We start from the raw sequence: 25,179 nt of genomic DNA, 5'->3' as shown, positions 1-25,179 counted from the left end.
GCTGAATAATATTCGACTGTGTGGATAGACCACATTTTGTTTATTAATTTATCAGTCAGTGGACATCTGGACTGTTTCTACTTTTTGGCTATTATGACTAATGCTGCTATGAACATTCGTGTACAAGTTTTTGTGTGGACATGTTTTTACCTCTCTTGGGTATAATATACCTAAGAGTGTAATTGCTAGGTCATTGGTAACTGTTTAAACTTTTGAGGAATACCAGACTATTTTCCAAAGTGGCTGCACTGTTTCACATTCCCACCAGCAGATATGAGGGTTTGAATTTCTCCACATATTCATCACTTGGTATTATCTTTTTTTTTTTTTTTTTTTTTTTTTTGCGGTATGTGGGCCTCTCACTCCTGTGGCCTCTCCCGTTGCGGAGCACAGGCTCCGGACGCGCAGGCCCAGTGGCTATGGCTCACGGGCCCAGCCGCTCTGCGGCATGTGGGATCCTCCCGGACCGGGACACGAACCCGTGTCCCCCGCATCGGCAGGCGGACCCTCAACCACTGCGCCACCAGGGAAGCCCTATCTGTCTTTTTGATTATAGCCATCCTAGTGGGTGTGAAGTGGGATCTCATTGTGGTTTTGATTTGCATTTCTCTGATGACAATGATGCTGAGCGTCTCTTCATGTGCTTACTGGCCATTTGTATATCTTCTTGGAGAAATGTCTATTCAAGTCCTTTGCCCGTTTAAAAGCTAGGTTGTTTTTCGAGTTGTAGGAGCTGTCTATACATTCTACATACAAGTATCTTATCAGATATATGATTCGCAAACATTTTCTCCCATTCTCTGGGTTGTGTTTTCTAGTTTTGAATTTTTTAAAAAGAAAACCTTTGAATTTAAAAAAATACGTTTGCTAGAGAACGTATTGTGGTTGCCAAGGGGGAGAGGGGTGGGGGAGAGATGGAGTGGGAGGTTAGGGTTAGCAGATGTAAGCTACTATATATAGAATGGATAAACAACAACGTCCTACTGTATAGCACAGGGAACTATATTCACTATCCTGTGATAAACCATAATGGAAAAGAATATAAAAAAGAATGCATATAGATGTATAACTGAATCACTTTGCTGTACAGCAGAAATTAACACATTGTAAATAAACTATACTTCAAAAAATTTTTTTTAATTTAAAAATACATGTTTGAGGGGCTTCCCTGGTGGCGCAGTGGTTGAGAGTCCGCCTGCTGATGCAGGGGACACGGGTTCGTGCCCTGGTCTGGGAAGATCCCACATGCCGCGGAGTGGCTAGGCCCATGAGCCATGGCCGCTGAGTCTGTGCGTCCGGAGCCTGTGCTCTGCAACGGGAGAGGCCACAACAGTGAGAGGCCCGCGTACTGCAAAAAAAAAACAAAAAAACGTGTTTGCTTCATCTGAATTGCTATTCTTCCCCTTTTAATAATGTATAGTTTAAAAATCAGCATATTGGAAAAAAAAAAGAGCATATTGGGACTTCCCTGGTGGCGCAGTGGTTAAGAATCCACCTGACAATGCACGGGACATGGGTTTGAGCCCTGGTCCGGGAAGATCCCACATGCCGCGGAGCAACTAAACCTGTGTGCCACAACTACTGAGCCTGCGCTCCAGAGCCCACGAGCCACAACTACTGAGACCTCATGCCACAACTACTGAAGCCCTCGCGCCAACAGCCCGCGCACCACAACAGAGTGGCCCCCGCTCGCTGCAACTAGAGAATGCCCGGGCACAGCAACGAAGACCCAATGCAGCCAAATTAATTAATTAATTAATTTTAAAAAACAGTATATTTTGTTACTTTACTCCAACAAGTTTCTCTTTTGAGACCTGAATTCGAATTTTGTTTCTGCTAATAGCTAACTCTAGGGCAGTAACTTGGACAAGTCACTTCATCACTCTCTTTTCTCAAGTGTGGACAGGAGATAAGGGTACCTCCTTCACCAGCTTGTGCATGAAGACCAGAGGCTGCGTGAGCACTCGGCATCATGCCCATATAGTAGGCGCTCCCCAAACGAGCTGTATTGGAAAACCCTAAACGAGCTCTTTAAAAAGCACTTTTATTGCAAGACGTGTGAAATATTAAGTATTGCATCCACTTAATAATGATTAAGAAAGAATAAGATGCTGTATGCAAGATCATTTTGTACATACCGTAACTGAACAATCCCAGTGGCGTGTCAGTTTAACCATTCTGCAAATCTGAAGCAGAAAGCTGGAGCGCTCTGTTAAGGGCACTACATTATGCGATGCTTTCCAGATTTGTTTTCAAGTCTCACAACGCTGTTACAAGGAAGTACCAAGTCATTACGTACTAATAGAATAAACTCATCCACCAAGATAAATCTGGGAGATTGGTTACTGTACATAATGAGTCAGTAAAGCAGTCGAATGTGGTTCCTAAAGACACCCGTCTATGCCCGTTTCTCTTTATAAGGTCACTGTGGCAAACACTATTTCTCTTCAAGGTTACAAAAAAAAAAGCTTTTCAGCATCTTAATGAATTAATCTCTGAATCAGAAAAACAGTAAGTTTGGTCTAAAGTGAATACTCCGTATGTACTAAGCTGCAAAAAAATCGTATTTTTTCATCAACAAACATTCCTCCTCTTCTCCTCCACCTCCTGGATTGTCCCACTGTTCCCACTTGTTCCCTTGGTGACCAGATCCAGGCTTTAGAGACCATCAGCTAAGGTCTGCCAAATACATGCCGGCGGGCCAGACTTCTCTCCAGACCCGAATATTCAACTGCCTCCCGGACATCTCCTGTAAATGCCTAATAGACACTCCACACCCAACGCGCTCAACACTGAACTCCTGGTCCTCCTTTCAAGACCTACTCTTCTCCAGCCTTTTCATCTCAGTTCACGGCACTTCTATCCTCCAGCTGCTCATGCGTATTGTGGAGTCATTCTTGACTCCCCCATTTCTCCCACGAGGTCTGCTGGGAAATTCCATTGGCTTTGGCTTTACCTTCAGAAAACAATTCTCTAGCCCTTTTTCTGGGGGCGCGGGGGGCGCCCTGCACTGTGTGGCTTGTGAGATTTTAGTTCCCCGACCAGGGATCGAACCTGGCAGTGAAGCTCGGAGTCCTAACCACTGGACGGCCAGGGAATTCCTTCTTTAGACTTTCTTATCCTCAACTGCTACCACTCCCTGAGCAAGCCTCCATCCTCCTTGGCCTGGGTGAACACCGCTAACCTCTGAAGTGGATTCCCCATCCACTCTTGCCTCCTTTAGTCTACACTCAAGCCAGCAAACAAATGGATTCTTTTTTATTTATTTTATTTTTGGCTTCGTTGGGTCTCCGTTGCTGCGCGCGGGCCTTCTCTAGTTGCGGCGAGGGGGGGCTACTCTTCGTTGCGGTGCGCGGGCTTCTCATTGCTGTGGCTTCTCTTGTTGTGGAGCACGGGCTCTAGGTGTGTGGGCCTCAGTAGTTGTGGCACACGGGCTCAGTAGTTGTGGTGCACGGGCTTAGTTGCTCCGCGGCTTGTGGGATCTTCCCGGACCAGGGCTCGAACCCGTATTCCCTGGATTGGCAGGAGGATTCTTAACCACTGCGCCACCAGGGAAGTCCACAAATGGATTCTTAAACCCTGCAGTGGCTTCCCTGCTCACTCTGCTCTAGCCACACTGGCTGTCTCGCGATTCCTTAACATGCTATGCACACTCCTGCCTTGGGGGCCCTGGAGGGCTTTTTCCTCTGCTTGGTCAGCTCTTTCCCCAGATCTTCCCATGGCCCACTCCATCACCTCTTTCAAGTCTTTGCTGAAATGTCACCTCTCAAGGAGACTTATCTTGGCCACCACATTTTAAACTGCGAGCTAGTCAGCACACTCCCAACCCCCTTATCTCGCTCTACTTCTTTTTCCTAGCACAATCATGGCATGATTTACTTATTCATGTTGATTGTTTATCTTCTGTCTTCTCCTTACAAGAATATAAACTCCATGAGTGAGGGATTTATGTTTTCTGATGTATCCCGAAGGCTACAACAGAGTGGCATATGTAGGCGCTCAAATACATATTCGAGGAGACAAAGAATTTTAACAAGGTCCCTCATATATTTGAGTGTGCATAACAATCTTGCTGAAAGGCAGCAGTGCATCCTAAAAGATAAACATCAATACAAGACAATTAGCATATGTTGATAAGTACCAAAAGAAAATAACATTTCAGTATAGTACACAGGACAAATGAAAGCTCAGAGAAATGCCAAAGAAGTTTAGAGTGGTAATTTTTAAATTTGGGAGGAAGGTGGTCACACCTCTTTGAAAATCTGATGAAAGCTATAGACTCCGATGATATAATGAATATGTACACAAAATTTTGAATACTATTACAAGAGGTTCAAACACTCCCTGATGCTATGAATCCTGAATGGAGAACCCTTGGTTTCAAGGATTGTTTTATCACCCAGGGCTTGGGAAAGGCTTGGTGAAGATGGGACTCAAACTAGTTCTTAAAGAATAGGCTATGAAGAGGAAACAAGAGGAGGGTCTTTTCAAGCAAGAGAAAGGGCTAAGGGTGATGGCAGAACAGTCTGACTGGAATGGAGGATTCATGCAAAACGTAAGGACAGGCTGAGAATTGCTTGGTGTATGACTTAAATAACATGGATATTCAAAGTCTTTGAGAGTGTTTGGGCAAAAGAATGTAATGTCTAAAGCATTGTTTTAAGAAAATTAATTTGGTAGTTGTTTATAGGATGGAAGTTGAGAGAAAAAAGTGAAATTAAGGAAATACTCATGAAGCTATAATGATTCAACTTTGAAGATGTGGAAAGGGAACTGATAAGGTTTAGAGGCGGATGAATCTGAGGCACGAATCCACGTAGAAATGCCTGGTTTGAAACTGAAAATCAGGAATAAACTTTAGGTCAGGCCCGGGTATACAAATTTGGCGTTATTTATTGAACCTATGGGTGTGGGGGGGAAATGACAAGAGAAAAGGTATTAAGAACAGAGATTATTCAAAGGCTTTGGATAGGACGAAGTGAACAGCCTATCATTACTGTGATCTCAGTAAAATGTTAAATTTATGTAGAATAAAACCTTAAGAGAAGACTAAGGTATACAGGTATTATGGGTAATTGAAAGTTGGTAGTTAATTTGAGGGCTGCTAATATAATTTTTATATTTTTGCGGTACGTGGGCCTCTCACTGTTGTGGCCTCTCCCGTTGCGGAGCACAGGCTCCGGACACGCAGGCTCAGCGGCCATGGCTCACGGGCCCAGCCGCTCCGCGGCATGTGGGATCTTCCCGGACCGGGGCACGAACCCGTGTACCCTGCGTCGGCAGGCGGACTCTCAACCACTGTGCCACCAGGGAAGCCCTAATTTTTATGTTTTAATTTTTGCTTGCTGAGTTTTTTTTTTCCCTCCAAAATGTATTATTACGCTTTTTTCTCCTTGATAACTAGGGAACACAGCTGACTTACTTTTAGATGATTCAGGATGTCACTATCCCTCAAGGAGAGTATACACATTTCCAATGTAAAATAACATGGTTATAGGAAATTTGAATAAATCCATGGGACCGCAGAATACATCCTGGTCATTTTAAAAGGCTTCTGATATCTTTTTGACCTTTAGCAGAAGACAGATAACATCAAAACAACTGTAACACAAAATTTTAGGTGTTTTAGGTATCTATTCTTTTTTAAAAGTTTACTTATGTATTAATTTTGGCTGCGTTGGGTCTTCGTTGATGCACACAGGCTTTCTGTAGTTGCGGGCGGGGCTCCTCTTCGTTGCGGTGAGCGGTCTGATTATTGCGGTGGTTTCCTTGTTGCGGAGCACAGGCTCTAGGCGCACAGGCTAAGTAGTTGTGGGGCACGGGCTTAGCTGATCGCGGTGGTTTCCTTGTTGCAGAGCACAGGCTCTAGGCGCGCGGGCTCAGTAGTTGTGGTGCACAAGCTTAACTGCTCTGTGGCACGTGGGATCTTCCCAGACCAGGGCTTGAACCCGTATCCCCTACACTGGCAGGCGGATTCTTAACAACTGCGCCACCAGGGAAGCCCATAGGTATCTATTCTTTAAGTAGGATTTACTCCACTGCTTTTTTGCCAGCATGTACAAAGGATACAGAATTTTACTGTCAAATGCATTATTACATCATTGGCACAGTTTCCACTGTCATTACCTGCTTATGTATATAAGATGTTTAGGATTCGGACTCCTCTTTAGAACCTACCGCCCTCTACTTCTTTTGTGACCCTCCAGCTATGATTTGTACTTAGAGGGATAAATCATTCTTGGTGTAACAGATGTTGGCTCCCCACCACCCCCACCTGAAATTCTATCAGGATGTTTCTGTCACTTTAGAAACTTTCGTATTCTACTGCAACATGCCAAGAAACCCAGCTACAAAACGGTGATTGTTTAATCTGCAACACGTGTGCCGGCCTTAAATTTGTTTTTCTGCCTTACAATCTAGACCTAGTACAGTATATCCACACAACTATGCCTAGTGAACAATTCTGCAGATTCCACTTGAGCCTTAAAAAAAAAAAAATCAACAGCCTCAAACTTCACTAAGAACTCTTCATAAACTGTTGAGCAAGAGAAGTGAATCATGCTTAGATTCAGCCTCTGGTTCCCAAAGCCATTTCCCGACCTGACCCGACCCTCCCTTCTCTAAACACCTGGTGGAGACAAACTTAAGAAACAGAAGCGCCAACACAACCTGCTTTCCTTAAAATTAGCCAATGCTCACTACAGATAGGTATTCAGATATTTGACTTGCAAACACAGATGCTGTGTAATCTATACGCTCCTCTCCCCCTGCACCCTACCTTAAAAACAAAACAAAACAAAACATGGTGAAGCGGAAAACTGAGGTCCTTCAGTACCTTCTCGGAAAATGACTCGGGGAGGTGCACAGGGGTTTCCTGACCCGGGCATCCAGACGACTGTGCGGGGTGGCCGAGGGGAGACCCCAGAACAGGGGGACCGGCCCTCTCCCGGACTCGGGGCTCCCCCGCACCCTCCTGCGGGTGTAACACTGGGGCTTGAGCGCTCGGTTCACGGCACCCCACGTGCTGACCCAGAATCTGCGTTGTTAGAGGCGGCTCTCTCCTCCGCTCCTCGGGGTCCCGGGACCTTTCAGGACAGGGCACGAGGCAGCCGAGGAGGCCGCCGCGAGCTCCCTTCAGCGGCGCGGACCGCAGCCCGCTGCGGCTTCCCCTTGCCGGCTCAGCCCGCCGGGCGGCGGAGTAGGCGGCACCACTAGGCAGCCCTCGGACCCCGGACAGCAACACCTGCGCCGCAGCGGGGTGGCCCGGAGGCCCCACCCGCGGGAGGAGCCTGCGGACACCCTGCAGCGTGGAGCGCGCCAGGTGAGCACGCCTGCGCAGTCGGGCCGTAAACAAGCCCGCCCCTTCTCCTCGCCGGCCTCCGCGGGGCCGGCTCACGGGTGGGAGGGGCCAGGAGGAAGGGGCGGGGGGAGGGCGAGAGCCCGGGACGGCGCCTGCGCGGTGGGCGTGATCCGGGCACTTAGGGCAGGATGAACGCTGCTTTCCAAGATGGCGACGGAGGGAGGAGGGAAGGAGATGAACGAGATTAAGACCCAATTCACCACCCGGGAAGGTCTGTACAAGCTGCTGCCGCACTCGGAGTACAGCCGGCCCAACCGGGTGCCCTTCAACTCGCAGGGATCCAACCCTGTCCGCGTCTCCTTCGTAAACCTCAACGACCAGTCTGGCAACGGCGACCGCCTCTGCTTCAATGTGGGCCGGGAGCTCTACTTCTATATCTACAAGGGGGTCCGCAAGGTACCGACCCGGGCGTCACCGGGGCTCGCCAGCGGCGTGAGCAGAGGCCAGGAGCAGGGCGGTGACAGCGGGGGCCAGGGTGACCGATGGGCTGGCCGTCGCTCTTACTTTTGAGTGGGCCGGTAACTCCACTGGAGTGCTCCTGAGGAAGGGGGATTCGGGAGTGAGGAGGGTGATGGCGGTGGTGTTTCGGGGGGAGGCGGTGGAACGGGACCGCGGGGCGCGGGGCGCCGGCTGGGAGGCCCCAGAAAGGGCCGGCTGCCGCCCCTGCGGGTCCGTCAGGCTCTGACACGGCCCGGGAGCGGGCCTGCGAGTCCCCGGAAGAGGTGGGGTGGCCGTCTGGTCTGCTGAGACCGCCTCGCCTCCCAGGAGGGTGGAGAGTCTCGCTCTGGGTTAGAGACCAGGGGCGCGGGGCGGCTTGGGAAAATCTGTAAGGCGGAACCGGGTCTGGGAAGCGGAGGACTTGAGACTAGGTCAGAAAGGACCTGCTCGGCACGAAGGGCTACTCCACCTGCTGCCACACTGACACTTCCTAGGAGCCTCTCCTTCTGGTGTTAACACTTTGTTTCCGAAAACATCCGAGGGAGGACGGCTGTCACTGCCTCCTCCAAGGGAACCTTCTCCTGAGAGAATGTTAAAGAGGGTCCTTCTGTCCCTTATAGGTATGGGAAGGGCTGAGTACTACTACAGTTAAGAGGTCCAAACGATGTTTCCAGTGGACTGGGCTGGTTCATAGGGGTTGTGTGTGAGCGTGCCCAGATCAGTCTTGTCCAACAAGTCAGACTGTGTCACAAACAGGGAGGGATATGCCTTAAAAGCTACTTCACAAGAACCATTATTCTTGGCGGGCGATTTAACAGGAATGCTGTCAAGCATGTAATCATCCTTTAAAAATATCTCTTTAAAGGAAGCAGCTTATTAGAGCTGTTCTTTCATTGGCTACGTAACTTTGTTCTCATTGAGAACTGCTTACTTCTGAGATATGTGGTCTTTGAGTTGACTCTTGAAAGAGTGAGGAGATTAATGCCCTCCACAGTACCTGGACGTGGGAGAAGGTGATAACAGATTAATTTATAAACAGTTAGTTAGTGTGAAAATAAATTGTGTATATTGAAGAGTGGACATTTTCCAGGATTTACTGTATCCAGAAGCAGTAGGTTTTTGCTTGGTCACAAGAACTAGGGACGTGACGGTGGTGTCTAAATGTAACAAGTTGTCTCATTTGTTCGAGGTGAGTCTTTTTGTTAGTGTTTATAAGTGTACTACTGTGTTTGAGGTATCTTGATATAAATTACTGAAAGTAAATCTCTTGACTTTACTTTTTCGGAATTGGAAAAGTGTGAAGTAATTAGTAGTCTAGGAGCTGAAGTTTTAGTCCTATCCCCAACTTTGTCACTGACTTGTTCTGTGACCTTGGAGGAGTTGCTTAACTTCTATCTGCAGCTCTTTAGAAAGAGAATATTGCGATGCACCCGTTGTGATTAATAGCATAATGACTGTAATGAACTTTAAAGCCCCGAAACACTCAGTAGATGTAAAATATAGTTAAAATAGTCATTAAGAGCATCTGTCAAACAGGAGCTGCTATCTTGACATTGATACAAGGACTGAAAGGATCAGCTTTTTCTCTGGTGACAAGTTTAAAATTTTAAGTTATTAAATGGATTTACATAAAAATTTAAAAGTGCATAAAAACTAAATATATTAATGATTACTAGTGTAGGTGTTACCTTTTTAAACAAGTTTTCTTTTAAAGTATATTATTTCTGAAGCATTCTAGTGGCAAACCTTATCTGGATCTGGTAGCTCTGGTTTGCATCATAAAAACACGTCTCTTGCCTGGAAGTATCATAATAGTGTCCTCTTTTAGTGGGATACTATTGAATGAAGAATAAACTAGGAGAGCTTTTCAAAGCTACAGCAAAAAATTATTTTAAACAAGACAAATCTTAAACATGTAGATTTGCCTTCAGCTGCATAATTTACTTGAGCACATTAACTTTTTTGTAAAGTTTCATGGTAGTATCTTGTAGATATATTTGCATTATATGGTGGACATTTCAACTGTCTCCTAGCCACTGTAATTTTTTAAAAAATTCGTTTTCCATGAATGAGTTTGCATTTATTTTTTGTTATTTCTGAATACAAGTGATTGTTTTTGTGACTTTTTTTCTGATTTTAAAACAGAGCAGATACTTTTCCTTAATCAAAAAACCAAATTTTACTTTTTGGGGTTAGGAGTTATAAATCCGTTTTTGACATTTGGTCGTTTTGACTCTTTAAAATTTTTTTTTCTTTGGGGCATATAAAGTTTTACAACAATTAATCAGATTATTTAGAACATTCAGAAGGTTTAAATTGGATGAATACATTCAACTTAAATCTGCATGTGAAATGAGTGGAAACTAGGTCTTTTTATTCTTTTATTAAAGTATAGTTGATTTACAATATGATATTAGTTTCAGGTGTACAGCATGATGATTCAGTATTTTTACAGATTATACTCCATTAAATGTATAAGATAATGGCTATAATTCCCCATTTTATGCAATATATCCTTGTTGCTTGTCTATCTTATGCATAATAGTTTGTATCTCTTAATCCCAGATTTAGGAGATAGTCTAAAATCTAAGCTAAGGAGTGTAATCTTCGTCCCTTTAAAATACTTACAAGTCAGTTCCTAGAGCTAGAAGGCACCTTCAGTTTATGGAGTCTCACCCTTCAGAGAAAGCCAAGGCTAGAGAGCGTGTGCAAACCTGTGATGCAGTTTCTTTCTCATGGTAAAGAATTCATTGTAAAGAAGCACAACTGAATCTAAAGAACTGTCTTAGAAGAGACTGATCTAGCTTTTTGGTTACACAGATAACCGTATACTCCAAGCACTTCAGAATTTACCCCAGCGTTTTACCCTATGTTATCTCATTGAATCTTGCAATCCTGTGAGGTAGATGAAAGCATCTTCTTTTCTTTTTCTTTTCTTTTTTTAATTTAATTTAATTTATTTTTTTATACAGCAGGTTCTTATTAGTTATCCATTTTATACATATTAGTGTATATATGTCAATCCCAGTCTCCCAATTCATCACGCATCTTCTTTTCAAAACTGAAGTTCGGAGTAGGGTTTCTTGTGTGAGGACATCTAGTTTTGTGAATTTGTTTTGCTGAGCTAAAAATAATATGAACATTGATTTAATATGGAGGTGAACTCAGCATTTCAGCAAAGATTTGAGTGACTACCAAGGGGATGTGGGGTAACCAAAGATGAGTGAGACACTGCCCCTCCTCCCAAAGAACTTTCAGCTACTAGCTTTCAGATCTCTTTATAGCATACTTTGCTTTCCTCTTTTTAAAAAAGAGGTGGTTTTAGGATAAAGATGCCAAAGGTGCTGGGCTTATTGTACCAACCCTTTCATTTTATGGAGATCTGTTTTTACGTAAATGCAAATGGCTACCATTCAGATCTAAGTTTAAACATCACTTCCTCAGTATGTCCTTCTTTGAATTCGCAGGCTGGATCAGTTTTCCCTGTTACACGTTTTTATAGCATCCTGTACTTTGCCTTTCTAGCACTTTTCTCAATTTGTAATTCTCTGTCTCTTCTGTAAACAAAGCTCCCTTAGAATAGGACGTCTTTTCTGCTTTCTCTGTCTTCCTGGTGCCCAGCACAGCATCCAGCATAGAGTAGACCCCTACTGTTAAATTTGTTGAGTGAATGACTGGATAAAGCATCTCTGTCCATCTATGTCTTACTTTAAAAAGATCTTTAGGAGCTAAAAATCTGTTCAATTTTGGGCCCAAAAGTAACAGGTATTTTTAGTAGCTCACATCTTTTAAAAGACATTTTTATTTAATTAAAAAAAATTTTTTTTTGGCTGCGCTGCATGGCTTGTGGGATCTTAGTTCCCCAACCAGGGATTGAACCCAGGCCCCTGGCAGTGAAAGCACCAAGTCCTAACCACTGGACTGCCAGGGAATTCACAAAAGACATTTAAAATTATTGGTAACAAATTTAGCTTCTTATAACTGGGAAATTATGTAGCAAGAGACAGTGAAGTAGTGGAAAGTAGGCAAATGGTGCGGATTACTTTTGATCTACTTCTGTCAAACCATGTTACCTACCAGATCTATGTACTGTCAAACAACTTTTCAAATTAAAAGAAATTGTTTTATTGAAGTATAGTTGATTTATAATGCATTCGTTTCTGGTGTACAGCAAAGTAATTCAGTTATACATATATATATATATATACATATCCTTTTCATATTCTTTCCCATTATGGTTTATTACAGGATACTGAATACAGTTCTTGTGCTATACAGTAGGACCTTGTTGTTTATCTATTGTATATATAGTAGTTTGTATCTGCTAATCCCAAACTCCTAATTTAACCCTCCATGACCCCACCTTTTTTTTAATTGAATCAAGAAACTTTTTAAAGCTATACTCAGAATTACTTAACATTCAAATCAAAGAGCCTTTACTTTTTTCCCCCCCATCTTAACATTCTAGGCCACAAATACACTGTCCAGAGATTGAAGCAATTCCTACAATAGATGAAAGGTAGAATTGGATGGTGTCCAGGGCCTTTTCAACCCTTAAGGTTGTATAATTCTGTGCTCAGTAATTTTTAAATGAAAATGCATCTTTGTACTGGGGAGATGTCTTCATGTCTTGGATTCTTTGCCTACTTCTCTGAATGGGAATTGGGAAGAGTGAGGTGTGTTGTGAAAGCAAGTTGAACACATAGTGACTCTAGGTCTTTGTGCTGGAAAAAGCTTGGGTACTCACCAGGCTGAGATGAAGCTGGGGCCAGAAGTCCAGTTAAGAATAACAGCTAAAGGGCCTTCCCTGGCGGTCCAGTGGAAGCAGACTCCGTGCTTCCACTGCAGGGGGTGCGGGTTCAATCCCTGGTCCGGAAACTAAGATCCCACATGCCGCAAGATGCGGCCAAGAAGTAAATAAATAAAAATTAAAAAAAAAATAGCAGCTAGAATATTTTTAGAGCTGGAGTTATCCAGGAGGGTAATGGGTTGACTTGAGAGAGAATGAGCATTCCATGTAGGAAATATTCTGTCTCTTTATCAAAGACTGCAGGACTACCTGTTGGTGACTGAGGGATTCATGCTTTGTGTGGGAGGGTGAACTTAAATGCCTTTTAAAGGTTTTTACCCACAGACTAGTTTTAGATACTGCATTGCTCCAGAGAGGATCATGTTCGCACCCTTCTGCCCATTTGTTATTTTCACATCTCTCTGCTCTCCATTTATTATTTAGAAAAAGGCTTAGAAGTCTAGAATTTTTTATATCAAATTCACTTTAAGAAATTTTGTACCTAATTTAGTAGGGCATATGTGGAATTGGATGGGAATCTGTTTTGTTTTGGTTTTGTTTTCCCCATTAAGGGCCACTTAATGACTTCTGAAGTATTGATATAAAGATTTAGTTATTTGACTATAGCATCTTCTATACTGAGGGAAAAGCATGTTAATTTATCCCTTAAAGCAGGCTTGAGAAACTTTCATATGATACCTTGGTTCTCTTGACCTTGAAGAGGAGGATGGTGATGAGATTTTGAGACTCCATGGATGGATGTAAGCAATGGTAAACTCCCAGAGTGTGTCAGTGAGATCCATGAGCTAGTCATGAATGTCATTTTTTCAGCAAATATTTGTGGGGCACACCTACCAGATATGAGGTACTAGCTATGTTTTAGATGCTTGGTATAGACAAAGTCTTGCCCTCAAGAGACTTGTCACCTATATTTATTAACATTCAGTTAATCATCTCGTGCCTTTATTTGTTTATTGTGCTCTGGTAGGAAACTTGAGCAAGAATCAAAACATAGTTAGTGGATTTTGTCACTGAGTACTTTGGCTATATGCCTAAAGAGCCTTATTTTAAAATTAATGTAGGGCTTCCCTGGTGGTGCAGTGATTAAGAATCCGCCTCCCAATGCAGGGGACACGGGTTCAAGCCCTGGTCCGGGAAGATCCCACATGCTGCAGGGCAACTAAGCCCTTGCACCACAGCTACTGAGCCTGCGCTCTGGAGTCCGCGTGCCACAACTACTGAAGCCCGCGTGCCTAGAGCCGGTGCTCCGCAACGAGAGAAGCCCGTGCACCGCAATGAAGAGTAGCCCCCAGTCGCTGCAACTACAGAAAGCCCGTGCGCAGCAACGAAGACCCAGTGTGGCCAAAAATATATAAATAAATTGAAAAACAGATTTTTTAATAAAAGTAAATGTAAAGATTTTTGTAGTTTGATATTTGATGTCTTAGAGAACAGTTTTATTTGTATTTCAGCTAGGTTAGTTTGTGCAGAAATATCAAGTGTCTTATTTGTTTATTCAGGAATAGATATCAAAAACAGAAATAAATTGGCAGACATTCTCAGTTTTAATTTTCAGGACATTTAAAATTCAGAATATCAATGACAAGTTATCCTCTGAACATTTGGCATCTACTTTTCATAATAGAGTGCAAGATGCGTCTTGCTTTGAAAAAAGTAATCCTCATTCATCAAGTGTTTATTGCTGAATTGTTACATGCAAGTTACTACTGTCTGCTGTGGGTGATGTGAGGGTAAATTAAGACACTCCTTGTCTGTAAGGAGCTTGTATTTTTGTCTTGATAATTGTAAGGTAAAGTAGGTGTGTGCTCAGCACATGGCATAAGCAGTATAGGCATCAGGTGGAATTAAGGAGTAAAGGTGAAATGAAGAGGTATTTCTCTGCCTAGTGGAAGAATTTTGGGTTGGATTTCAACTAGATGATTTGTCCCAAAATGTTGTGTACAGATCACATTTTTGTAAATTTCCAAATGGGTAGCCTTGTATTTTTCTTTTTTTTTTAAATAGATTTATTTATTTATTCAGTTAGTTAGTTAGTTTTGGCAGCGTTGGGTCTTCGTTGCTGCCCGTGGGCTTTCTCTAGTTGCAGCGAGTGGGGGTTGCTCTTTGTTGCGGTGCGCGGGCTTCTCATTGCGGTGGCCTCTCTTGTTGCCGAGTACGAGCTTTAGGCACACGGGCTTCAACAGTTGCAGCGCGTGGGCTCAGTAGTTGTGGCTCGTGGGCTCTAGAGCACAGGCTAAGTAGTTGTGGCACGCGGGCTTAGTTGCTCCACAGCACATGGGATCTTCCTGGACCAGGGCTCGAACCCGTGTCCCCTGCATTGGCAGGCGTATTCTTAACCACTGCACCACCAGGGAAGCCCAGCCTTGTATTTCTAATTTCAGAAATGTTTTATCTTCATTTCTGATTAAGCCTTACTTGGCAGTTACTCTTACCTTTCCCCACTTTCCATTTATTTATGTATTTATATTGGACTGTAGTTGATTTACAATGTTATGTTAGTTTCAGGTATGTAGCTAAGTGAGTCTGTTATACACATATCCACCTTTTTTAGATTCTTTTCCCATCTAGGCCATTACAGAGTATTGAGTAGAGTTCCCTGTGCTATACAGTACGTCCTTATTAGTTATCTTTTTTTAAAATTAATTAATTTATTTTTGGCTGTGTTGGGTCTTCATTGCTGCGCGCAGGCTTTCTCTAATTGCGGTGAGCCGGGGTTACCCTTCGTTGCAGTGCGCAGGCTGCTCATTGTGGTGGCTTCTCTTGTTGCGCAGCACGGGCTCTAGGTGCGCAGGCTTCGATAGTTGTGACTCGTGGGCTCGGTAGCTGTGGGTCATGGGCTCTAGAGCGCAGGCTCAGTAGTTGTGGCGCTTGGGCTTTGTTGCTCCGCAGCATGTGGGATCTTCCCGGACCAGGGCTCGAACCCATGTCCCCTGCATTGGCAGGCAGATTCTTAACCACTGTGCCAACAGGGAAGTCCTATTCTACGTATAGTAGTGTGGTATATGTCAGTCCCAATCTTCCAATTTATCCCTCCCCCCCACTCTTATAGCATTTTTCTCAACTTCACAGCTTCTCTTCCAATTGGTAATTTGTGAACTGAGTAATGTTTTGCATTGTCAATTCTATTTGGTAGTATGGAATTTTTAAAAGTAGGGTATATTGTACTAAAAACAGGCCAAATAAGTCTGTGCTACATTTTATCTTGTTTTGTAGCAGTAGGAAAATGTACTTGAAACTATAGAATTTATGAGAAAGAAGCAAGAACCATTCACGAGGAAGGAATTTTTAAGGTTTTTGTATTTTAAAGTAAGAATAGGAATATTTTAATATATTTTCAAGTAACTAAATTGTAGGTTATCCCTGTGACCTTAAGCTGTTTTTCCTTTGGTTGGTTCACAGCCAGCTCACTGTTGGGCTGTGTGTGTTTTTTGTTTTCCTGCTGCAGCAAAACTGGTACAGGTGCTCATTCTCTACTTACTTTGATCTTCGTTTCAGAGGCTCTGTCATGTCTTAATGCTTCATTTAATAGATATTTGAGTGATTTTATGTGAAAAGCAGTATACTAGACTATGGGAAATCAAAGAAGTATAAGACATCCCTGACCTTAAGAGGATATCTTCTAACCAAGGAGGCAAGATATCCACACACTCATTTATTCTACAAGATTCAAGATATCTGCTAACCAAGGAGGCAAGATATCCACACACTCATTTATTCTACAAGATTCAAGTGCCTGCTCTATATTGTTGTTGAGACAGAATCTCAGCCATCAGGGAGTTCACAGTCCAGTAGAATAATAAATGGCTTGTCCATCCACCTAACATTTATTGGACCTATAGGCCTAAAGACAAATAAGACAGTCCCTGGCCTAAGGTGACTACAATCTAGTGGGAAGATGGATGAGTAAATAGTGGTGAGATGTACGGTGTCTGCTATTTTAGACAGTATTCACTTCTTAGGGCTTTTTTTTTTTTTTTTTTTTTGCCACACCATGCGGCTTGTGGGATCTTAGTTCCTTGACCAGGGATTGAACCCGGGCCCTCCACAGTGAGAGCACCGAGTCCTAACCACTGGACTGCCGGGAATTCCCTAGGGCTTCTTAATCTGATTAGAATTTAGGAGGTATGTCAACCTAGATGGAAAGAAATATTTTACATCCTTATTTTTAACTGAACTTCTAACTGAATTTTAACATGTTCTTCAATTATGAATATAGGCAACAAATCACAGTAGTAACAGACCTGTGACTTTATCACCAGTGAAAATCACAGATGTTTGCATATCACATTATGGTTGTTGCAGACATATCAAATATCATTTGTACTCATCACTGCTTTGAAATTACAGTAGTTAGTGGATCTGCTGCTAGAGCCTTTCAGTGTGAAATAAACTTTAAAAAATCCTAAATTTGTTTAATGTAGTACAAGTGTATTTTAATATAATTGATCTCCTTTGTAATCTTTTGTATTTAAAAACATCATTTTGAGAAGGAGTCCACGCACAGAAAGTTTCAGCACCCTGGTTAGATGTCTTGGCTTACCTTCTTTAGTGTCATGTGTGTGATTGAATGCGAGGAGGTAACTGGTTTCTTCTGTCAGGTGAAACTTTTAGCTCTGTGGAGAGGTCTTTGTGGTGCTTGTGGTGGTGTAATAGTTTACAAAGCAGTTGAATATGTAGAATTCTGAGTTGGTTGTGCCATGTGCTTCCTTGCGTTTTCCTCCTCCTCATTCTTTGCCCATGCCGTGCTAAATAGAGGGAGAAATACAAGAACTGCTCTACCAGATTGACTCTGTGTTCCTTTTGGTTCAGATGATTGATTACATTGTAATGTTTGTTTGTCTCAAACGCAGTGGGAACTTAGGTTTTAACAAGGTGACCTTTGAACTGAATTCTTATGGGTGGGTGCACTGAAGGGGGAGAGGATTCTGAACTAGGGAACTAGAAGCCCAAGGCCTAAGGTTGTGGCATTTGATGGCTCCTCCTGAAAGTCGTGAGCCGCTCTGTGAGGGTTGAAGCTTGTGCAGGTCTTGGGAGGATAAGATTGTCTTCCTTGGGGCTTCCCTGGTGGCGCAGTGGTTGGGAGTCCGCCTGCCGATGCAGGGGACACGGGTTCGTGCCCTGGTCCGGGAGGATCCTACATGCCACGGAGCGGCTGGGCCCGTGAGCCGTGGCCGCTGAGCCTGCGTGTCCGGAGCCTGTGCTCCGCAAAGGGAGAGGCCACAACAGTGAGAGGCCTGCGTACCGCAAAAAAAAAAAAAAAGATTATCTTCGTTAGTGGTGATCGTTTAAGTATTGGCTATATCCTAGCTTCTAAAACTTTCAGTATGATTTTTTTAAAGATATTTTTAAATGTATTTTCTTTCTTTTGGTACTACTTCTGAGGTGATGTACTATGTTAGTGTATTATCCTCCTTCAGGATTCCTAGTGTATTATCCTCTTTCAGGACTCAGCCTATTAGACTGTGTCACCACCACCTGTCATTGGACCCTCATCACTGTCCTTCAGTTCTCCTGCCACCCACTGCTGTCTCCAGCACACTCCTGTCTTAAATGCTGTGGCTAATCACTTCAACTTCCTTTGCGCACACTCTCTGTTCTAGCCCTGACTGAATCAGATTTTACAGCAATCATGTTGTTATTCCCTCCATCTTAAGAAAGGAAGGGAGAACCCTTTTCTGGCCCCCACCCACTCCCTACAGGTCCTTTGTCTGGGGCAGCTACTGCCCCATTTCTCAGCAGCTGCTTAGAGCAAAGCTCCTCTAGTTGTCTGGACCCTTCGAAGTGTGGTCCACAGACAAGCACCATCAGCGTCGTCACCTGGGAGCTTGTTGGAAGTTCAGAACTGGGCCCCACTCCAGACTTACTGAATCCAAATCCACCTTCTAGGAGGGTCCCCAGCTGACTCATGTGCTCACTAAAGTTGGAGAGGCGGTGGTCTTTACAGCTTTTTCTCTTTTACTGCCTCTTCAGACTTAATCCAGTCAAATTATTGTACCTTCCTGCCCTCTATTGTAAGTGTCCAATTCTTTTTTTTTTTTTTAGTAAATTTACCAAGTCGTGCAGCTGTTACTGTAATCCAGTTTTAGTATGTGAGAGATCTTTTGAGAGTTTAATTTTGTGTAAGTTCAGTTATGCTAGATGCATGAATTCTAGAGATCTGCTGTATAGCATAGTGCCTGTAGTTAGCAGTACAGTATGTGTACATCACAATTTGTTAAGAGGGTAGATCTCATTAAGTGTTCTTACTACAAAAAACAAAAATGAAGGGACACAAGGGAACTTTGAGAGGTGTTAGGTATGTCTGTTACCTTGATTGTGGTTATGGTGTCATGGGTGCTTGCATATGTCCAGGCTCATCACATCGTACACATTCAACATGTGCAGTTCTTTGTATATCATTATACCTTTATAAAGCTGTCAAAAATACATTTTTTGTGTGTTTTAATTATGTAAAACATTTATGTGGCTCTAACATCGGAAATATAAAACAAGGTGATATTCAGAGACTTCAAGTTTCCATTTCTGTCCGACCCCTCACTCAGTTCCCTTCCTCTCCCTGTAGTCATTTTATTTGTTTCTGACTCATCCTTCTCTTATTATAAGAATAAGATGATATTTGAGCACAGATTTGAAGGAATTGAAGGAGCATACTGTGTATGGTATTTTGCATCTTCTTTTCTTCTGCTTAATGGTATATACTGAAGATCTTTCCATATTAGTAAATAGAGAGCTTCTTCACTCTTTCTTATAATTGCTTTATACTCCATGCTGTGCATGTACCATAATTTATTTAACCAGATGACTCTCGACTTAATATTTTTTAAATTACAAATAATGCTGCAGTGAATAGCTTTGCGTGTATATTATTTTGCACAGCAGCAGGTATGTCTGTAGTACGTATTTCCAGAGGAGATACTGCTGAGTCAAAGGGTAAATGTGTATATGTTTTCAATAGATATCATCAAACTGCCCTCCACAGGGAGGGGTTATACTAATTTGTGTTGCATCACAGCCACAGCCTCACCAACAGTGTGTCACCAGACTTTTGCATTTGATCTGGTAGGTGAGAAATTAGTGTAAGTTTGGTTTTTTCCTTGTACCAAATGAGGTTGCGCATCTTTCTATATATTAAGAGTGAAACGTACTTCTTTTTCTATGAACTCTTTCGTATCCCTTACCCACTTTTCTGTTGGGTTTTTGGACATCTTGGGTGGGTTTTTTTGTTTTTAAGGAGCTCTTTATACATTAGGGAGATGAGTCCTTTGTGACAATGAATGAACAGATTTTTTCCTTCTCAGTTTGTCCCCTGTCTTGTAACTGTGCTCAGGGCTGTGCACGTGTAGGTATGTTTGTGCTTGCTTGTTTTTGCTATGAAGAAGTTTCATATTTTTATAGTTAAGTTTATAAATTTGTAAATTTCCTTTTATAATTTTTTTATAATTTTGAGCCACAGTTTTATTATTTAGGTGTTAACCAGTTGCCCTTCTCCAAGGTTTAAATAAGAGGGAAAAGATTTACATTTTAAAATTTAGCCTTAACAGACTTTTCTGGAAGCAAGAGATGAACATTAGAATGTGCTATACAGCAGCTGGTGGGCAGTGATTCACTAGTGGTTTGGGGGTTTAGCACACCTTGAATATATTATAATGTTAGGTACGTTTTGGTTTGCAAGTAACAGGAAACCCAACTCAAACAAGTTTAAACTTTATAGGGGATGCGTTGACTTATGATGTTGAAAATTCCGGAGGTCAGGTGAGCTTCAGATGTGGATTGATTGTGACACCAGCTCTGCTTTGCTGAGAGTCTCCGCGTTTTGCTTTCTACCGTGTACCAGCCTGTCTTCGGTGACGGAATAGTGGTGGGGTGCTAGGCGTCGCATTTCTGTGCCACTGGACCACACTGAGAGCCAGTACCCAGGACGAGGATGAACAGTTCTTCTAAGCAGTTTCTCAGAAGAATAAAGAAGATTGTTTCATAGAAGCCCCCAGCAAACCTCCTTTGACTCATTACCCCAAACTGGATTACCAGCCCATTCTTGTGGCCAAGGAAATTTGCAGTGTTTGACCGGGAGTCTTGGCTAACCCACACCTTTAGCATGGGGATTGGATTATCTGATATCCTGATTGCTCTGGAGCTCATGCTGGAGCTGCAGTGTGGGTAGATACCAGCCAGGAGAATAGATCTGTAGATCAATACTGGGTGGGCAACCAAGAGATGCAAACTACACCGAAGGTCTTACACTGTGTTAGGTATTGGGGATCCAGACATAGTAGACACAGCTCTTTCCTCAAGAGAAGAGCTCATGGTGAGATGAATCAGTAAAGCAAGGAAGGAATACAACCCACTGCAGCTGCACACGGAGCACAGCTTGGGCTGTGTGGTGCTTCTGCGTGGTTTAGAAACCTCTCTTTCCCTTGCTCTTGCTGTTGGACTATTATGAATGTCCTCCCACCTTTTCACAGTGTTGGAATTTTTTGTTTGAATCTTTGTCTCCTCCACAAAACGGTGAATCTTGAGGGCAGAAATCATCTTATTCATGTTATATCCATTGCAGTGCCTGTGCATGGTAGGCATATTGTGTTTGATTTTGAATGAATGAGTTGGTTGCACTTAGAGTCCCCTAAGGATTTACTGGAGTAAATTCAGTAATCTCTCAAAATCCCTGTCACAAGACAAACATGGTTAGTGTTTGTTACTAAAGCTCATAGAGCTAGGCTTGCCAGCCCCTTTTCACTGGTTGAGAGGCTCTTAGAAGTTAGTCACAGCCTCGAATCTTGTGCTGTTAGAGTTCTTCTGGGCAACCCAGGAGGCAGCTTCATCTGGTGTCTTGATTGCCTGGTGCTAGCCTTGTTCAGAAGCGACATCTTCCTTTTCCTGGTGTCCTGGAAAAAAGTGCTCAAACTCTCCCTCCCAGTCCCTTCTTACTTCCCACTTAATTCTAGGAATTGTACAACTCCTTACATCTTTCCCCCCTCTGGATTTTGGAATAGGTGTACATGTAGCTAGCAAGACTGAGGGCGATATTAGCTCAGCTAATTAAAAATTGGTAGGTGTTACGCTCAGGACTTTACTTGTTTGCAGTCCCACAGTTTGCAGTCCCAGAGAGCTCAGAGGGCGGGGTGCGTGCGGGCTGCGCTGGAAAGGCTCCGCCAAGTCCTGACTACTACGCTGCACCGTGCACAACAGTAGACGAGGAGTAGGTCCGCTTGCCACTGCTCCTGGCGTCTCTCTGGAGCCTCTGCCCTTAGACTCGTGCCACCTTTCTCTTCCTTCCTCACGGCCATGAGCCGACTTCCTAGCCGCCTCTGCTCATTGAACACCTTGGTCCCTGCCTCACAGCCTTCCTTTCCACTCCAGTTCCTGCCACCGTCCTGGGTGGTTTCCTATCCACTGCATAACCCATCAGACACCTTGGCATCTCGATTTCTTGTCCTCCACGTCCACCCCAAGTGACCTCCTGTAGTCCACCTCTGGCGCTCTCTTCTCTGGTGACACTCTGGGTCTTGTCATCAGCTGACATGGCTTCAGCTCCACAATTACTAATTCAGATGGAAACAGTTGTCCCCCCGCTTCAGTGTGCCCTTGGCTCCCACTGCTCTAATTTCTTCAGGATACAGGTCACTCAGCGTCACCCTGCCGGATCCATTGGACACCATGCAGCCCACAGCTTCCTTGACCTCTCAGCAGCATTTGACACAGGTGATCATCTTCTCTTTATTGAAACCCTCCTTGTCGTGACACTTTAACCTTGACTTCCTTTCTCCCTCTCTGGTCCACGTGCCTCTGGCCACTCTCTACTTCACCTCTGTCCGTTCCTTCTGCTCTACCTAGTCTGTAACTGGATTTCCCTATGGCTCAGTCCTATTCCCTTTTCTTTTCTTACTCCCATTATATGGAGTACAGATACTCCTCTGTATCTGTATCTTTTGTACCTAAAATTGTTTGCTTGTGCCTTTTCTCACCGCCCCAAAGGAAAAAGTATTTATTGCAGCAAATTAATCCAGTGGGTATTCCCCTGAAAGCACACATCCGTTTGCTAGGGCAATTAAAACTCACACTACATGCGCTCCAGCAAAGCTCCGTCTCTGTCACTGTCAGCTCTAGAGCTTCCTTCTTGATAGTGCCTTTTGCCAGTTCCTTCTTCTGCTCCTGTTGTCTTTTGCTTTCTGGAGCATCTGTCAGCCATCATGTATGTGGCCATCTCTGGGTTGGAACTGTGGCCCCCTCTGCAGAGGGACCTGCTGTGGAGTCACTGGGACACTCATGTTTCTGCCATTCTTAGGCAGCTACTGGCCTCAGTCACCAGCTTGAGCTTCACCCCTCATTCATATTTTAATTTTTTCTTGAACAGACTTGTAAGAATTTGTCAATTAAAATTTTGTTTCACAGAATCAGCTGTTTCTTTGTTTTCTGTTTTGTAATATCTGTTATCTTTACTTCCTTTGTTTTCTTTAGATTTACTCTATTCTTTTAATAGCTTTCTGAATTGAAAACATAGGTTATTAGACTTTCTTGCTTTTTTTTTTTTTTTTTTTTTTTTTTCTGTATGCGGGCCTCTCACTGTTGTGGCCTCTCCCGTTGCGGAGACGCGCAGGCTCAGCGGCCATGGCTCACGGGCCCAGCCGCTCCGCGGCATGTGGGATCTTCCCGGACCGGGGCACAAACCCATGTCCCCTGCATCGGCAGGCGGACTCTCAACCACTGCGCCACCAGGGAAGCCCGACTTTCTTGCTTTTTAATGCTGTGCTCAAGGCTGTAGAAATCCCTCTTATGTATTGCCTTAACAGTCACCCATATGTTACACATGTGGTAATATCATTGTCATGAAGATCTAAATATTTTGTAATTTCCATTTTTTTCCCTCTTTAACCCTGAATTTCTAAACAAGCATTTTTTTTTTTGTTTCTATTCATGGTGTTTAGTTTTGTTATTAACTTATTCACATGGTATGGTCATAGAGTATGTTTTTTTGATACCAGTTACTTGAAACATAATGATCTTTTTCCTTGTAACCTAGTTAAAATGTTCCATGTGTTTTTTTAAAAAAAATTTATTATTTATTTATTGAGCCACACTTTCATTTATTTATTTATTTTAATTAATTAATTAATTTTTGGCCACATTGGGTCTTTGTTGCTGAGTGCAGGCTTTCTCTAGGTGTTGTGATCAGGGGCTACTCTTCACTAAGTGCGCGGGCTTCTCATTGCGGTGGCTTCTCTTGTTGCGGAGAACGGGCTCTAGGTGCCAGGGCTTCAGTAGTTGTGGCACGCAGGTTCAGTAGTTGTGGCACGCAGGTTCAGTAGTTGTGGCACGCAGGCTTAGTAGTTGTGGTGCATGGGCTTAGTTGCTCCGTGGCATGTGGGATCTTCCTGGGCCGGGGCTTGAACTGGTGTTCCCTGCGTTGGCAGGTGGATTCTTAACCAGTGCGCCACCAGGGACGTCCTATTTATTTAATTTTTGGCCACGTGGCATGTGGAATCTTAGTTCCCCGACCAGGAATCAAATCTGTGCTCCCTGCATTGGAAGAGCGCAGTCTTAACCACTGGACAGCCAGGGAACGCAACGGTGAGAGGCCCGCGTACCGCAAAAAAAAAAAAAAGGTTTTCTTAGAAGGAGAGTCTGCCGATCATTCAAATTACTAAGCTTGCCCTGTAGGAATTTTTCCTCATTGGCAGCAGTAAAAAGGAGAGATTTTTTTCCTCCTTAAAGTTAAAAGTAAGTTATGTTTATGGTAGAAAATTTGGAAAATTCAAGGAAGAAAAAAAACCTGTATGCCACAGCTATTAATATTTTGGTGTTTTTCCTCCCAATCCTTTTATGGTGCTCAGTTATATAATTTAGGTCTCTAGTACCTAATACTGTGCCTGGCACAGTGTAAATGCTCATTAAGTATTTAGAGAATGGACCCAGGTGTATGTTCTATTTAGTATGTAGATAAGCATTGCTTTTTGTTGATGGTATTTATAACCCATTTTAGAGTAGCTGAGCTTTGTATGAAGGTGTGACTTTTTTTTTTAAATGAACCTATTAGATCATTGTAAAAAGTTGCTTGGGTAAATACTTTGGAGTCACCTTTGACTTCTTTCTTTTTCTTAGTCTACTTGCAAGCATTCAGTAAAGCCTGTTGGCCCTGCCTTAAATTATATCCAGAACCTGATCACTTCCCACCTCCACCCACTACCTTGCTAGTTTGAGGAAGCACCACCCCTCACTTGGATTGTTACAGTGAGCTCCGTGGGCTCCCTTCGTCTACCCTTGCCTCTTACGGTCTCTTCTCCTGATGGCAGCCAGAGGGATCTTTTAAATAATACAGGTCACAACACATTTCTCCACTGTTTAAAAACTTCTAGGGACTTCCCTGGTGGCACAGTGGTTAAGACTCCACACTCCCAATGCAGGGGACACGGGTTCAATCCCTGGCCAGGGAACTAGATCCCACATGCATGCCACAACTAAGAGTTTGCATGCCACAACTAAGGAGCCCACATGCCGCAACTAAAGGAGTCCGCCTGCTGCAACTAAGACCCGGTGCAACCAAATAAATAAATATTTTTAAAAAAATTTCTAATGC

General features: G+C 43.4%; 1 protein-coding gene across 2 annotated transcripts in view; it reads left to right on the top strand.

The window, feature by feature from the left end:
• Nucleotides 1–7,500: 7,500 nt before the first annotated feature.
• WDR20 (WD repeat domain 20) overlaps nt 7,501–25,179 on the top strand; it is a 54,508-nt gene continuing 36,829 nt past the window's right edge. For both annotated transcript variants that reach the window (XM_082648579.1, XM_082648581.1), the window contains exon 1: nt 7,501–7,756. In XM_082648579.1, coding sequence (XP_082504705.1) covers nt 7,508–7,756 — 249 coding nt within the window. In that variant the 5' untranslated portion in view covers nt 7,501–7,507. The remainder of the gene's footprint in view (nt 7,757–25,179) is intronic.

This window comes from Grampus griseus (genome assembly GCF_964374135.1).
Source record: "Grampus griseus genome assembly, chromosome: 2".
Taxonomy (NCBI): Eukaryota; Metazoa; Chordata; class Mammalia; order Artiodactyla; family Delphinidae; genus Grampus; species Grampus griseus.
This window is presented reverse-complemented; position numbering and strand designations above follow the sequence as displayed.